This window comes from Hakea prostrata, chromosome 6 (genome assembly GCF_041222555.1).
Source record: "Hakea prostrata isolate BN-2017 chromosome 6, UWA_Hpros_2, whole genome shotgun sequence".
Lineage (NCBI taxonomy): Eukaryota > Viridiplantae > Streptophyta > Magnoliopsida > Proteales > Proteaceae > Hakea > Hakea prostrata.
The window spans coordinates 437,582-451,426 of NC_142605.1; the positions used below are offsets into that span (position 1 = coordinate 437,582).

The following is a 13,845-nucleotide window of genomic DNA, read 5'->3' on the forward strand; positions in this document are numbered from 1 at the left end:
GTTGGGGAACGGGAGGGCTTATTGGAACAGAGGTGGGGGGACTCCTAGGGTTTCTACTGCAGGGTTTGGGGGAGGGGAATGAAGACATGCTAGGGGGGAGGGGTGCTGGAATTGCAGAAACTAAGTTATGAAGGTGGCGGAAGCTTGCAGGTGGGGAAGAAGGGGAAATGCCACTGGGATGGAGGAAAGGGGGTACTTGCTGTTGAAATAGCTTGCTGGAATTCAAAACCTTCTGTAAAATTCACTTGATTAGAAGCTGTCGCAGGCTCTCCCTAGGGAACACGTGACTTCTAGATACCTCAAACTTTATTCGTACAATCACTCTGCTGTTTACGAGGTTTGAAGGCTTATTTATAGCCTACTGAAAGAAGTTAGACTATGACTCAACTTAACAAAAGAAATCAAGCTTGGACTCGCTTGTAATTCAATTCTAGCTAAAACTCTTGAGATTTTAACTCACAGAAGGATCCTTCATTGTATACTCTAGAGGAATCCCAATTTGAATTCTAAGAGTAGATGTAGATTCCTTGCAAGGAGTAGGACAACTCTAGTGGATTCATGGTAGAATTTCAGAGTAGGGGAGGGGTTCTTGCTTTCTGTACTTATTTGTTTAGGGCTGGATTGCTGATGTAGTTGAGAAAGAATGCTGGACTTCTTGCTGGTATCACAGGACAGAAGAGGCTAAAGGTAGGAGAGCTTGACAACTGCAAGGTCCCTCTCAAAAGGACCTTCCTGGCTGCAATTCTTCAATAATTTTATTAATCCAGGCTTAAAGATTACAATGAAAAGACTTTGGCTGCCTATAGCCTACACTAACAGACTTATGACCTAATTGGGAATCCTTTATAATTTAGGATCTCCTCACATTTAATCTCAGCCTCGATTAAAGATTTTAACTTAAATTAAACAACTAATGGAATATTCTTGCAAATGGATTCCCTTAGATGCTAAGACTCAATCAATTAACTCAAAGAGAGGGGGGGGGGATAGACGCAACTCAAATAAGACATTTAAACAAAACTGAACTCTGACAATTAAAATTAAAATCTGAAATTAAATTCCAGCAACTAATTAGGGCTAACATTGGCTGAAATACCTAGGTGTGCTACCTTGGATTGGCCTTGGTCCCATATCGGGTTTTATGCCAAGGGTGGGCCCTTGTTCACATCATGTCGTGGACCTACAAAGGCTGCGGATATTCAAGTAGCCACTACGGCTACCAATTCTTTTAATCACTGGACAGAGGCACAGTTTGTGAATTATGTGAAGCTTCCAAATAGAAAGTTTTCTTCTATCTTGCTTCCCATTACACATCCCCAATGCTCTCCCCCTCCCAAAATAAAATTTAATAAATGAAAAAAGAGCAAAAGTGAGAAAAAAAGGAAAGAGACACAAAAAGTTATTTACTGTGGGTGGGCTTGATGCAATGATAAATGCTGTTCCATTTGTGACCAAGTGATCTTGGGTATCTTGAATCCACCTCTACGCGAAGGCCGGGGTAAGGCTGTGTACATTATCAACCCCCCCAACATCACCCTGCCTCCCCCCCCCAAAAAAAAAAAAAAAAAAAAAAAAAAAAACAAATGGCAGGAGCCTTATGCACTGGTTACACCCTAGTAAAAATCACTGGCCTTTAGCAGTTGCTAATTGTTTTCTGCATCTGCAGCAGATGACTGTACACTGATTTCTTTTATTTATTTATTTTTCTTAAAAAGCTTATCACAACTTGTTTACTTCTTGTTTGTCTTATTTATTGTGTTAAAAGGTTTTCTGTTTTACCGTCACTGCAGCTAATTGGAGTTTCTGTGACTGGCCTTGAACCAGAGTTTCAGCCAGTTGTTAATCACTTATTGCCACATATTATCACGCACAAGCAAGATGCTAATAATATGCATCTTCAGGTAGATTATAATGTTTGTATTATATTATAGTTAATCTAAATCTACTACTCCTTGTTGTAGACCATATCTCTATGACTTTTAATTTCTCATTAATTCTAGTTGCTTCAAGATATGGCAAAGAGGTTGCAAGCATTCCTTCCCCAACTGGAGGTATGCTTCTCTGGTCATGGTAGTCTGCGATTGGAAACAGAATTCAAGAAATTTGAAATGTCTTCTGTTTCTTTTTTATTTTTCAAAAAATATTGTTGAGTATTGAATTTGAATCTATGCAGTCAGAACTTGCTAGTTTTCCTGAAGCTGCAGAAACTAACTTGCGCTTTCTTGCGATGCTTTCTGGGCCATTTTATCCAATCCTACACATTGTTAATGAAAGGTCAGTTTTGACTTCCATATCTGGTAATTTTCACTTTTATTGTATGGTTATCTTATTTATGGGTGTTAAGGACTGTGGAACACTTATAATCAAGATTGATGTTCTATCCTAATCCTGTTACCTGTTGGACTCATAGTATTCCAAGAGACAATTTCAGCAACAGTAATACGAGTGTGACAAACTATAGTTTTATACAATATTTGCATTTTCTGTCTCTTTACTTTTCCCTCCTTATCTTATTCATGTTACCTTTATGCCTCATAGCATTCCAAGAGAGAATTTTAAACTGATTCAACCTTCCGTGGACCAGCTCTTTTTGCATCCTCGGACTGTTTCTGCAAAATGGACTCAAGTTTACTATTCTGTTAATTCTAGTTTTTCGAAGGTCAATAGTGCAAATGAGATACATATCATACTAGATGTTTGACAACTTTGACTGAGAAGGTCACTAAGAGGCCCAGGGGGGGGGGATCAATTATGTCCAAAATCAAATCTGTGAAATCTCTTTTTTCAGGTAAGCACTTTCACTGGCAGGTAGCACAATCATACAACCGATGCAGCAGTCACGAACAGCACACCACCATGAAGCAAACACATATACTCACATGCATATGCAACTATCACCTGCAATGGCTATTAGTAGCCAGTCAGCCACAATCACATATCCTATCTTCCTCAAACCATCATGTGACAGAATATAACATTGCAAATACATGAGCAAACACTATAACATGGTTTGGCAGGGTGCCTGTATGATGGTTTGAGAACTTGGTTTCAGAGCCCAACTTTGTCTTCCAAAAAACTGAGTTGGGTCGACCACTTGCACAAGGTTTCCACCCAGTTTTTCCTTCTTAACTGACACATTCCTGTTTCCACTTCTTGCAATTTATGCTGGAATGGTTTAGAGGAAGCCAACCACCTTTTTCTTCTCTCTCCCCACCCCCGTTCTTTTTTCTTCTCTCTTGCTTCATCTTTAAAAAAGCCTTACACCCTCCATTGGGTAGCAGGTTAGAAGACCCCTTGCCTTTGGTTAAGAGTTTTCTTTGGCAGTTCTAGTTGTCATATCATTGGCATGCTTGTATTGGGGGTTGCCATATCTCACATTTCGATGAAGGGAATCTCTGTAGATGATTTCCAAGTCTCACTTTATTGACTTGATATTCAGGCCATCTCTCTTGATATCAGCACCAAAGCCTAGGTCTATTGTTGCTACTTGATACCCCATGTAATAGGGCGTTTGAAGTTGGATCTTCCTCCCCGAAATTCTCTTTCAACACCCTTCCTCTGCTTTTCCCCACCCCACCCTGCATGCTGTGTGCTTCTCCTCTTCTTTGGGGTTGCGGTATACAAATAAAACCAGGTAAGGCACTTTTGCAGTGACTTCTAATATATTTTGAGGTTGTGTTCAACCTCACAATGGAACGAAGTCAGCTTGAAAAGAACAGTTTACATGGTATCCTTGTGGGGTCTTGATGTAACCCTGGATTATATGGCCTGTAATAGGATCTTTTCTAAGAATGCAGCAGGCAAACTGGGGTTCAATTCCTCACTGTTTGGGGGTCAAATCTCAAGGGACAGCAGCAGTCCTAGGCCTGTAACCCTGTTGTCTAGGTCTGGAATTAGTGGACAGCATGGTACAAATTTCGTTTGAAACATGCAAAATTTTGGTTTATGGAAATCGGAAAAAACAAGATGAAGCCAGTGTGGAATAAAAAAGTACCAGGTTTCAACTGAAATAGTTGAAATTTTAACCCAGCTGGGTCGAAACCTGTTTTTGGTCCAGGCTGGTTGGTTCTTTTAATAATACTACACCTTTTCGGTCGAAGCCTATGGAATTTCGCAGGTGTGGACAACTTTTGCCCAGTTTTTGCGAACTTGAGTTTCGGCCCGGAAACCTTTTTTTGTGCTTTCAACATCTTTTTCAGCCTAAATCAGTAACTCTTTTGCCTTCAAGCACTCCATTTACTCCTCAGTTGGGGATTTTGGAAGATTGTTGCAGGCAAGGTTATTAAAGCGGCAAAGCGATCAAAGTGATTGGGGCTCCGTCTTGGTGTTTAGGCGACTAAGTGGCGCTTAGGTGGCAATAAAGCGACCAAAGCGGTTTAGTCAATATTTTTAATATAACTACTCTTAAACTACTTTTTAATACAAATACTTTTTATAATAAACTAAAGTACTAAACAAACATTCAACAATCACATTCATAAAACTAAAAATAAAAAAACATTCAAGAATCACAATTATAAAAAATTATCCAAAAAAAGATTAAAATCATAACTTCATCTCATCAAGCATCATAAGATTCATAACAATAATTATGTAGTATGTACTATATCAGTAATCAATGTGAAAAATGAAAATGAAAGTAGTAATTTTACATTCTTACTTACCTCTATGATAGTGTGACGTCAAATAAGTGTCTTGTACTCTTGTGCATAGATCAGTAATCAGAATTGATGTATCCATTTTCCCCTTTTTTTAACCAAACAGTGCCGACATGATAAATTAATAGATCTCATTATTCCGATTTCCAAGTCATTGTTTATTTAATGATTCATTGATTATCAATGTTGAATATGGCTCATGCTTCACATTTTGTTGCCGATAGGCACTTTGGGCCTCGGAGTTCATTTGCAAATTGGGCCTTGATTCCGAAATGGCTCATATTTAAATTTATGTACGGCATTGTAGAATAAATTATGATTAAGAAAAAGAAAAAATAATATGCACAAATTACAAAATGTAAAAAAAAGTGGTTACTTTAGTATCTAGGCGGCAATATGGCGCAAAAGGCAGAAAAGTGGTAGTGCCAAAGCAAAAAAGTGGCAAGAAATCAGCCCGTTAGTTAACCGGCAACAATTTAAGTGGTTCAAAAACTGCTTTGCCGCCTAGGCGGACGCTTTGATAACCATGGTTGCAGGGTTTGTTCCATGGTTGTTGAGGCAGCAAGGCGACCAAAGTGATTGGGGCTCCACTTAGGTGATTAGGCAACAAAGGGGCAATAAGGTGACCAAAGTGGTTGGGTCAAAATTTGTCAATACAGCTACTTTTAAACTACTTTTCAATACAATTATTATCTATAATAAGCTAAACAAATATTCAATAATCACATCATCCCAAAAAACAAGCATTCAAGAATCATAATTATGAAAAAAATATTCAAAAAAAGAACACAAACATAAGTTCATCTCATCAAACCGTGGTTGTCAAAGTGTCCACCTAGGCATTTATTGATTCATTGATTCTTGATGTTGAGTATGGCTTATGCTTCACATTTTGTTGCCGACGGGCACGGGGTCCCGCTTGGGCATTGGAGTTCCTTTCTAGATTGGGCATCAATTAAGTGGTTCAAAACAAAGCCTAGGTGGATGCTTTGACAACCATGGTTTGTTCCATACTTCCGGTTCTTTTTTTTTTTTTGCTTTGTTGATGGCTATGAGATTAATATATGTTTAGTGGCTTTAGTCTAGGACTATGAGAAACACAGTAAATCAGTTCCTGGACAACTTTAGGCGGTCTATCTCATGGGCAGCTTTCATCTAGTATTCAGAGTACTACTATAGACAGGGAATGTGTCCACTGGTTCCAGCTAGGCACTCAACTTGGAACTGAAGCCTAGGATTTTGTTTTTGGTTATTGTATTTTATTGTGTATGTAATTTTCTATCAAACAATTCATGTATGCAATACAGATTGTTCAATTTTACAAAGTTGTATTTCTTGGAACCTCTCATGTGTTAGTGTATTTAAATGATAACTTTTTCAGTGGTATTTTTAGCAAAATGCCAGTTCACTATGTTTGTTTTGCTTTAAATTGGTGGGAGACAAGAAATCAGCTGAAAAAACCATCATGTAAGGGCCAAAACCTGCCCCATCAAAACTTGGGTCGAAATGTTCCAAGACCGAAATTTTGGTAGAAAGCAACATATCTTGGTGTTTGGGCTGGTCGAAACTGGCCTCGAAACCGAGATTTCAATCCTTGGTGGACAGCAACTAATCTTTTCAAATATCCTCACAATATGTCTATTAGAGTTTGCATCTTTGCTGTCCAGGTCTGAATATAAATGAACAGCAGCTAAAATTTCACTTAAAACGCAATAGGATCCTTGGCAAGGTCTAAACAGGTTTCCAACCCTTGGTTTTATGTATAGGGTTAATTAGGAAGCAAATTAGGAAGCAATTTACGGTTTGGCCAAGCTTGGATTAAGTCTGATTTAAATGAGAATGTTCTATGTTAACTGGGACTGCAGTTGCAGAATTTTAGAAACTTGGGTTTTTAAGATTCTAGTGTTTCTAGGGTTAGGGTTGGGGTTGAAAGTACGATAGGGGATGGGAATACTAGTCCGTTGGGGTTGAAAGTACGATAGGGGATGGGAATACTAGTCCTAAGGTTGAACATATGTGGATAGGGATTTAGGGATGATTTAACATTCTAGGATTTAGGTTTTTACAGGAAATTGCAGAATTCTGGAAATTTCAGACTCTGCTGCAAGGGGAAAATAAGAGGAAGGGAAGGAGAGGAAAGGGCTGCGAAGTGAGGGGAATGAGAGGGAGGGGGTTGGGGGAAGGGAAGGACCTAACCGTGGGGTTCTTAGGGAGGGTGAGAGGGGCTGGAATACCTAGAACTAGGGTTTGGTAAAAGGGGGAGGGTGCCAGAAGGTGTAGGGAGAAGGGGGAGGGCATACTCTGGGGTTGGGAGAGTGGAATGAAGTAGGGGAGGGGGCTAGTATCACACTTAGGAAGGGGGCTGTTGAGTGAAAATAGAGTTGAAGATGCTTCTAGGGTTGCTGTAGGATTGAAGAAGATGAAGAACAATTGCTGAGTTTGAAGAAACACTCTTAATTCCCCAAGACCCAGGTCGTGGGCTAGCTTCCCCCGGCTCCAAGTCTTTGATTTTTATTAGTTCTCCAATTCATTTGCTTACAGTGAAGTGGGGGCTTTTTATTGCTTTACAATTGAAGGGAAAAAAACTAAAACTCAACTTAGGAAACAAACTTGGACTCAAACTAGGGAATCCAATTTGGATTGGGATTCCTTTTACAACTCAACAACTCAAATAAGACAACTAGAGAGTAGTCTTCTAGAGAACTCCTAAACAAATATTACTTGCAAAAATAAACAACCAACTCCTAGAAGGAATCCTATTTGAAAATTGGATTCCAACTGGGACTCCTACTCAGACAAGGACTCTTACCTCTTCCAATTGATTAACAAAAAGTAAATGTCGGATTCTAAAATTATAGTGGACCCTTTTGGTGCCCGGGGGTGGGAAAATGACCAAATCTCCCATCTATAATTTCAACCAGCTCCTTGGTGCGCCACTAGGGCAATGTTTTGGGTCCAAATTTGGAGCAAGGCTGTCAAGGTGACCAAGGCGATGGAGGGCTTCCAAGGCGCTTAGGCAACAAAACTTCCACAAGGTGACAACTAAGCGGTCAAGGCATTCTACTGTTAATTTTTAGGTTGTCAAGTGTTAATTTTTGCAATGTAAATATGATCACATTAATTTTTTGCAATGCAAGTATGGTCAAATGTCATACTGAAAGTTATATAGTTTATTCTTAGCAGTTAAGTATGAAACATTTTGCTAACTTGATGAAAAGTTCATTTTTTTATTTGGGCGCAAAAATGAAAAGTTTATTCACATAATCATTATATAACATTGAACATAGTCATTGACTATAAAATAGCCACACTTGAGTAAAAATTGAGACTTTAAATTCAAAGTTTAAAAACCAGAATATCAAAACTTGTAAACAACCCTACTGGGCCTTCTCCCCAACATATCAAAAGTTACAATTTCCAAATATTCAAATGCATATCTGATGCATCCAAAAATTGTTCCACCCTCGGGTTCCTGCAAAAAAATCGTTAGAAGTGGGTCGACTCAGCAGTCGGGTAGCCACCACCGAAGGTTAAGTCAATCAGTGAACCACCACAGAGCTTTGGCTAGTTGTAGAGCTTAACTGAATAATAATAATGGAGGGAAACAATTCAGATACCTCAACTAAGTGTAATGCTTTAGTTTATATAGGATTCACCTCTTATTTTCGATCATTGGATTCATCCATAATCTTTCTTCGTAACTGTCTGATCTTAGGGTTTTCCCCTTTTTAAGTGAGTCAGTTGTAGTTTCCATGTAAGGCACGATTGCCTATCCCAATTATGATGGGAACACGTCTCTTTCCATAACCGTCGGGTTCCTTCTTGCTTATGATACCTCTTAACTTGATTCTTGAAGCGGTCCCCACTTGGTCAATTGAACCAACCGTGGTTTGGTCTGGTAGATTGTTTTTTTACTTATTATAAGCCCCCGAGACCAAATGGTCTGGATTTTGAAACTGATTGTTTGGTTTATCTTTCTCGTCAATTGTGAACGTTATTGGTAGAAGAATACACTGATTTTTTCAAGTTGTTAGTTTGAGAAAGAATAAGGTGAAGAATGAGGGAGAGGAGAAGATGGAAGTGACGACTTACTTGTGGAGGCTCAGATTGAACTTGTGAGCACTCCTCAAAATAACTTCACTATATATAGACTAATTTACAAGTCTATTATATATAGGGAACAAAGTAGAACCAAAACAGGAAAGCATCAACCAATTTCGATTGGTAATAAAACTCTTAATTACCGCCTCTTTTCCTATTGAGAGTTAGCGTAAGGCACTAACTCTCGATGGATCTGTCCTTCCCCAAATTGCCCTTTCCTAACACTCCCCCTCAAGCTGGAGCATATATATTACTCATGCCTAGCTTGTTACAAATATAGGTAACCCTTGTATTTCCTAGAGCTTAGGTGAACAAATCTGTGAGTTGTTCTTCAATCCTCACATGCTTGGGGGATATTATGCCTTGTGGTAACTTCTCACGAACAAAGTGGCAATAAACTTCAATATGCTTGGTACGTTCATGAAAAACTGAATTTGATGCTATATGAACCGCAACTTGATTATCACACCATAACTTTATCCATACCATCTCGCATGTTACCTGTGTCGTAGCATGATACTCAGATTCTGCGCTTGATCTTGCTACCACAGTTTGTTTCTTACTCTTCCATGATACAAGATTTCCTCCAACGAATGTGCAGAGCCTTGTAGTCGATCTTCTATCAATAGGTGATCCAGCCCAATCAACATCAGAGAATCCTTCAACATTTCTATGTCCATGATTAGTGTAAAGAAGTCCGCGTCCTGGTGCTTTCTTAAGATACTTCAGAATTCGTATAACTGCATCCCAGTGTGATGTTCGTGGGGTAGACAAAAATTGACTCACAACACTGACAGGAAAGGCAATGTCAGGTCTAGTCACAGTCAAATAATTCAGCTTCCCAACAAGCCTTTTGTACTTCTCTTGATCATCAAGAATAGTTCCATCTTCTGGCATTAACTTTAAGTTGCATTCCATGGGAGTGTCTATGGGTTTTGATCCTAACGTTCCTGTTTCAAAAAGCAAATCTAGTACATACTTCCGTTGAGATAAGAAGATGCCCTTTGTTGATTGGGCAACTTCAACTCCTAGAAAATACTTTAACTTGCCCAAGTCTTTGGTCTGAAATTTCTTTTGTAAATAGGTCTTTCTCTGTTTATGCTCAGGCCTTGCAAATAGGGCCGGATCATTGCAAAGAATCTCAAGATCCGGATCTGTAGGATGTGTTGACGAAGCTCGACCCCTTGTAGGGTCCCATGGGATAGGAGCCTGCCTTACACTCTGAGTCCTCCTCATAGGGACTTGGGAGCCACCTGTGCCTCCCATACTTACTGGCTCTCTAGAGTCTAGAGGACCCATAACCCAGACCCCTTTGTTGCCTCCTTATGTCATCAACCCTCTGTTGCTCCTTACTCATCATCATCGCCCTCCTCAGCTGATCGGCCTCTGGATCAGGGTCACACTCTCCTGGCTCATCCATACCATCATGGTGGGAGATCTGGCGAGATCTCGCGAGATATCTCGCTTTTTTGCAAAAGCGAGACGAGGTCTCTGGCGAGATCTGCGAGATTGCAAATCTCGCTTGAGATCTCGCCCATCTCGCGAGATCTCGCCAATATCTCGGCGAGATCTCGCTAACGGGCCTTTTTTCAACAGTTTAGGGGCTTCAAAAAGCCCATGTCTTGCTCGAGAGAGGCATATCTCGCCTCTTTTGAGCCTCTCTCTCTCCTCTATCTCGCTGGAAGCCCAAAATTGGCTGGAAACTCGATTTTTGGCCGGAATTTGGCCAGAATTTGTTGGGGATTCAACATAGCAACATCATCTACTCATCTACAACAACAATTCAAGCATATTTCAAGTGAGTGATACTCTTAGTCTTAGTCTTGTAAGTTGTAAGTTGTAATCTTCTAATTCTTAGTCTTGTAAGTTGTAAGTTGTAATCTTCTTAATTCTTATGGTTGTAAAATTTTGAAGACATTTAACAATTTATTACTTTGAATCTTTGATAGTTTAAACTTTGATCACTTGTTGACTTGAATACTTGATGTGTAATGTTATTGTATTTGATACTTGATAGTTGATAAATAATAACTCATTAACTTGAATTACTTGATATCTTTAGTTCTTTACATTACATGTTGTCTCTACACTCTACTCTCTATTCTCTAAGACTCTAACCTTGCATTTCACAGAATTTCGGTTTTACACATAGGTTCGACTTAGGAGACATAGTTAGGGTTATTTTCTCACAAATCTAAGGCCACCAATGTGTTCAAAAGGCCTTAAATAGGCTAAATACCAAGTTTCAGCCCAATCAAAGCCTTGAGACCCACCGAGATGGGCCACCGAGACTACGCCATTTTTTTGGGAGATCTCGATCGAGATCTCGCCTTTTCTTAGTGGCGAGATCTCGCTCTCGAGCGAGATCTCCCACCATGCATACCATAATCCTCAAGATCTGGAAGGTCATCTAAGCATGCATCCTCGAACTCATCCCTCTGTGTTCTCTGCTCTTTCCTCTTTTGCTTTCCACCACTAATATATGAGGCCATTGCCTTATTGACCTCTGCGGGCACCTTCGGGCACCCTATTACAGTCCTGTTGCCACCAGCTAGATGCACCTTCAATCTAGTGGCCCCACCTCCTTCTATTTGTTTCTTACAATAATTACACTCACTCTTCCTTCTATATATATATATATATATAAGTATTTTTTTAATATATAAATAATTTAAAAATATATAAAATACACACTATCTTAAAAATATCCACAACATGCTCCAAAAATTGCATACATGCTTCCACTAATACTCTGCTATTTTTTAATTTAAAACAAAAATTAATTAGTTTTTTTTAATATTTAAATATTTAAATATATATTAAATACAGTAAAATTCCATAATTAACAGAAAAAAATTAATTCAACACCATCACAGCAATATGGTGTCTCAATTCTCACATACATTAATTTGAAGCTTATACATGTACTATACTTATACATTTTTAGCAATATACATAATTTAGTAAATAATTTTTAATAACAGAAAAATAAAAAAATAGTAGGAAGAATAAAAAAATAATTTTGACACTACAAATTCATAGATCAACACTCTAAAGTAAACATACATAAATTTGGAAGCAATCTAAGATGATTTAAGGCACAAATGAAACAAAAATGAAAAAATGAGTAAGTTGGTTACTCACCTTGCAAGATTTGAGAAAATGCACAAATGGATGAGCAAATCTAGTGTTTGAAGGAAATGGAGTTGTAGAAATTAGGTGTAAAGAGGGATGAAAGCAAGAGAAATAAAAAAAAAACTTGAAAAGAGCTCGAAATGTCACAGGCGATATCGCTCGAAACAGTCAAAATGGCTCGGTAGGTCGAAAATGGCTCGGATTTGGACTTTTTATAACCTGCGATTGTATCATTTTGGCCCAATATGGTGTCGGGCCGAAATTTCGATTCGTATCGACCGACATATCGGTCGATACGAAACGATACAGGACACATTTCGTGCTTGTACCTGTATTTCGATTCAATTTGGAATTTTGCAGACATTTCGGTTGAAATTTCGACCATTTCGATCGAATTTTTTTCCATGAAGAGAACTAGAACCGGATCCAATCTCTTGAACTCTAGCTTCATATTGGTCTCCACCAGATGCCTTTTCTCCTTGATTGTAATTTGCATCTTCTTCCTTTCTATCCTCATCTAATATTGTAGAAACCACCTTCTTCCATTTGCCCTAAATGGCTTTTGACTTCTCCCTAGAAATCTCTGGAGTCACCTTAGGACACATATCCACATTGCCAAACCCACCAGCCAAATGTTGTTGTAATAGTTTTATCCCGCTGATGGTATCTCTTTTGCAAAGTTTACACCTGACCAAGTTTTTGTTTGTGAGGTCTGGCCAATAACCATATTTCCACCCAGGGTCCTTTGACTTCATCCTCCACTTGGGATATTTTTATGGGACCATATGATGCAGTGATACGATCTGATGCAGCGATACTTGTATTATCCCCTTCCTCAGTCCCAGTAGCTGTATGTCCATTAGTAATCTCTTCCATTGATGAATCTGAAATAGGGAAACTAATTAATAACAGAAATTGAAGAACTAAAGTAATACAACAGGATACAAAGATTTAAGAAACAGAATATTATGAAAGGATACAGCAGAGTATTTCTCATTATAACCTACAAAAGAATATTATAAAAGAATGCAGCAGAATATTACAAAAGAATACAGCGGATTAAAAAACAGAATATTGCCAATGCTGCAGAATTATTTCTCATTATGACCTTCGATTTCTTTATAATTAAGTGCCTGATATTCCTTTAAAGTCAAAACCCAATATTTGAAGGACAAAACAGAACCAAACAAAACTTCACAAAATCCAATATTGATCAAATAGGTAACAGGCAAAGTGGAAAAAAGCAAAATTTATAAAGAATATAACAAGAAAATGAAAAAAAATTGAGCCACAGCAGAATGACTTTGCCTAATTAAACAATTAACCCACCATCAACTCCCACTTATTAAATGCTTTCAATTTTGAGGTATTACTAGTTTATAGCTATGTACTGAATCAAAAAACAAGGTTGAGCAGGCTACTATTCCCAACTAAACAATAAACTGAACACACGTATGTATCCATGTGATTAAAACCATAAACCTTAACAATTCAACATAATGTAAACCAAATCAGAAAACCCAAGATCATTCAGATTTCATAATCCAAAATTGAGGAAGAAAATACCAAACTAAAACTAGCAGTCTAGCACAGAACAACTGAACAACAACAATTCAAAAAACGAGAGAGTGAAATTATCAAACAATTGCAGCCAGGCTGGGGGAATTAGGAATCAACTGCTTTATTCATGATATATACAAAGAAAAGTTGATGACAAAGAAATATTAATCACAAGAACTCATATGCAGACCACAATCAGCGTTCAGCATAAACCAGCACAAGCAATTATCATAAGTTGCGGGGGAAAAAAGCTACCTTTGCCTGAGAAGAAGAGGTTGCTGGAGGTGGTTGGCAATGCCAGAGATGGCCGCTGCAACTCTTGTGAGTGTAGCGGCGACCAGCTAAGTCACAGAAAAAAAAAAAAATTAAGAAAAAAAAAAAGCTGGAGAAA

The 13,845-nt window shown here is 38.4% G+C and overlaps 1 protein-coding gene across 5 annotated transcripts in view; it reads left to right on the forward strand.

The window, feature by feature from the left end:
• LOC149012070 (uncharacterized) overlaps window positions 1-13,845 on the forward strand; it is a 124,659-nt gene that overhangs the window by 26,413 nt on the left and 84,401 nt on the right. For all 5 annotated transcript variants that reach the window (XM_089157797.1, XM_089157798.1, XM_089157800.1 and 2 more), the window contains 3 exons: window positions 1,791-1,901; window positions 2,001-2,051; window positions 2,174-2,274. In XM_089157797.1, the coding sequence (XP_089013923.1) occupies window positions 1,791-1,901; window positions 2,001-2,051; window positions 2,174-2,274 (263 nt within the window). The remainder of the gene's footprint in view (window positions 1-1,790; window positions 1,902-2,000; window positions 2,052-2,173; window positions 2,275-13,845) is intronic.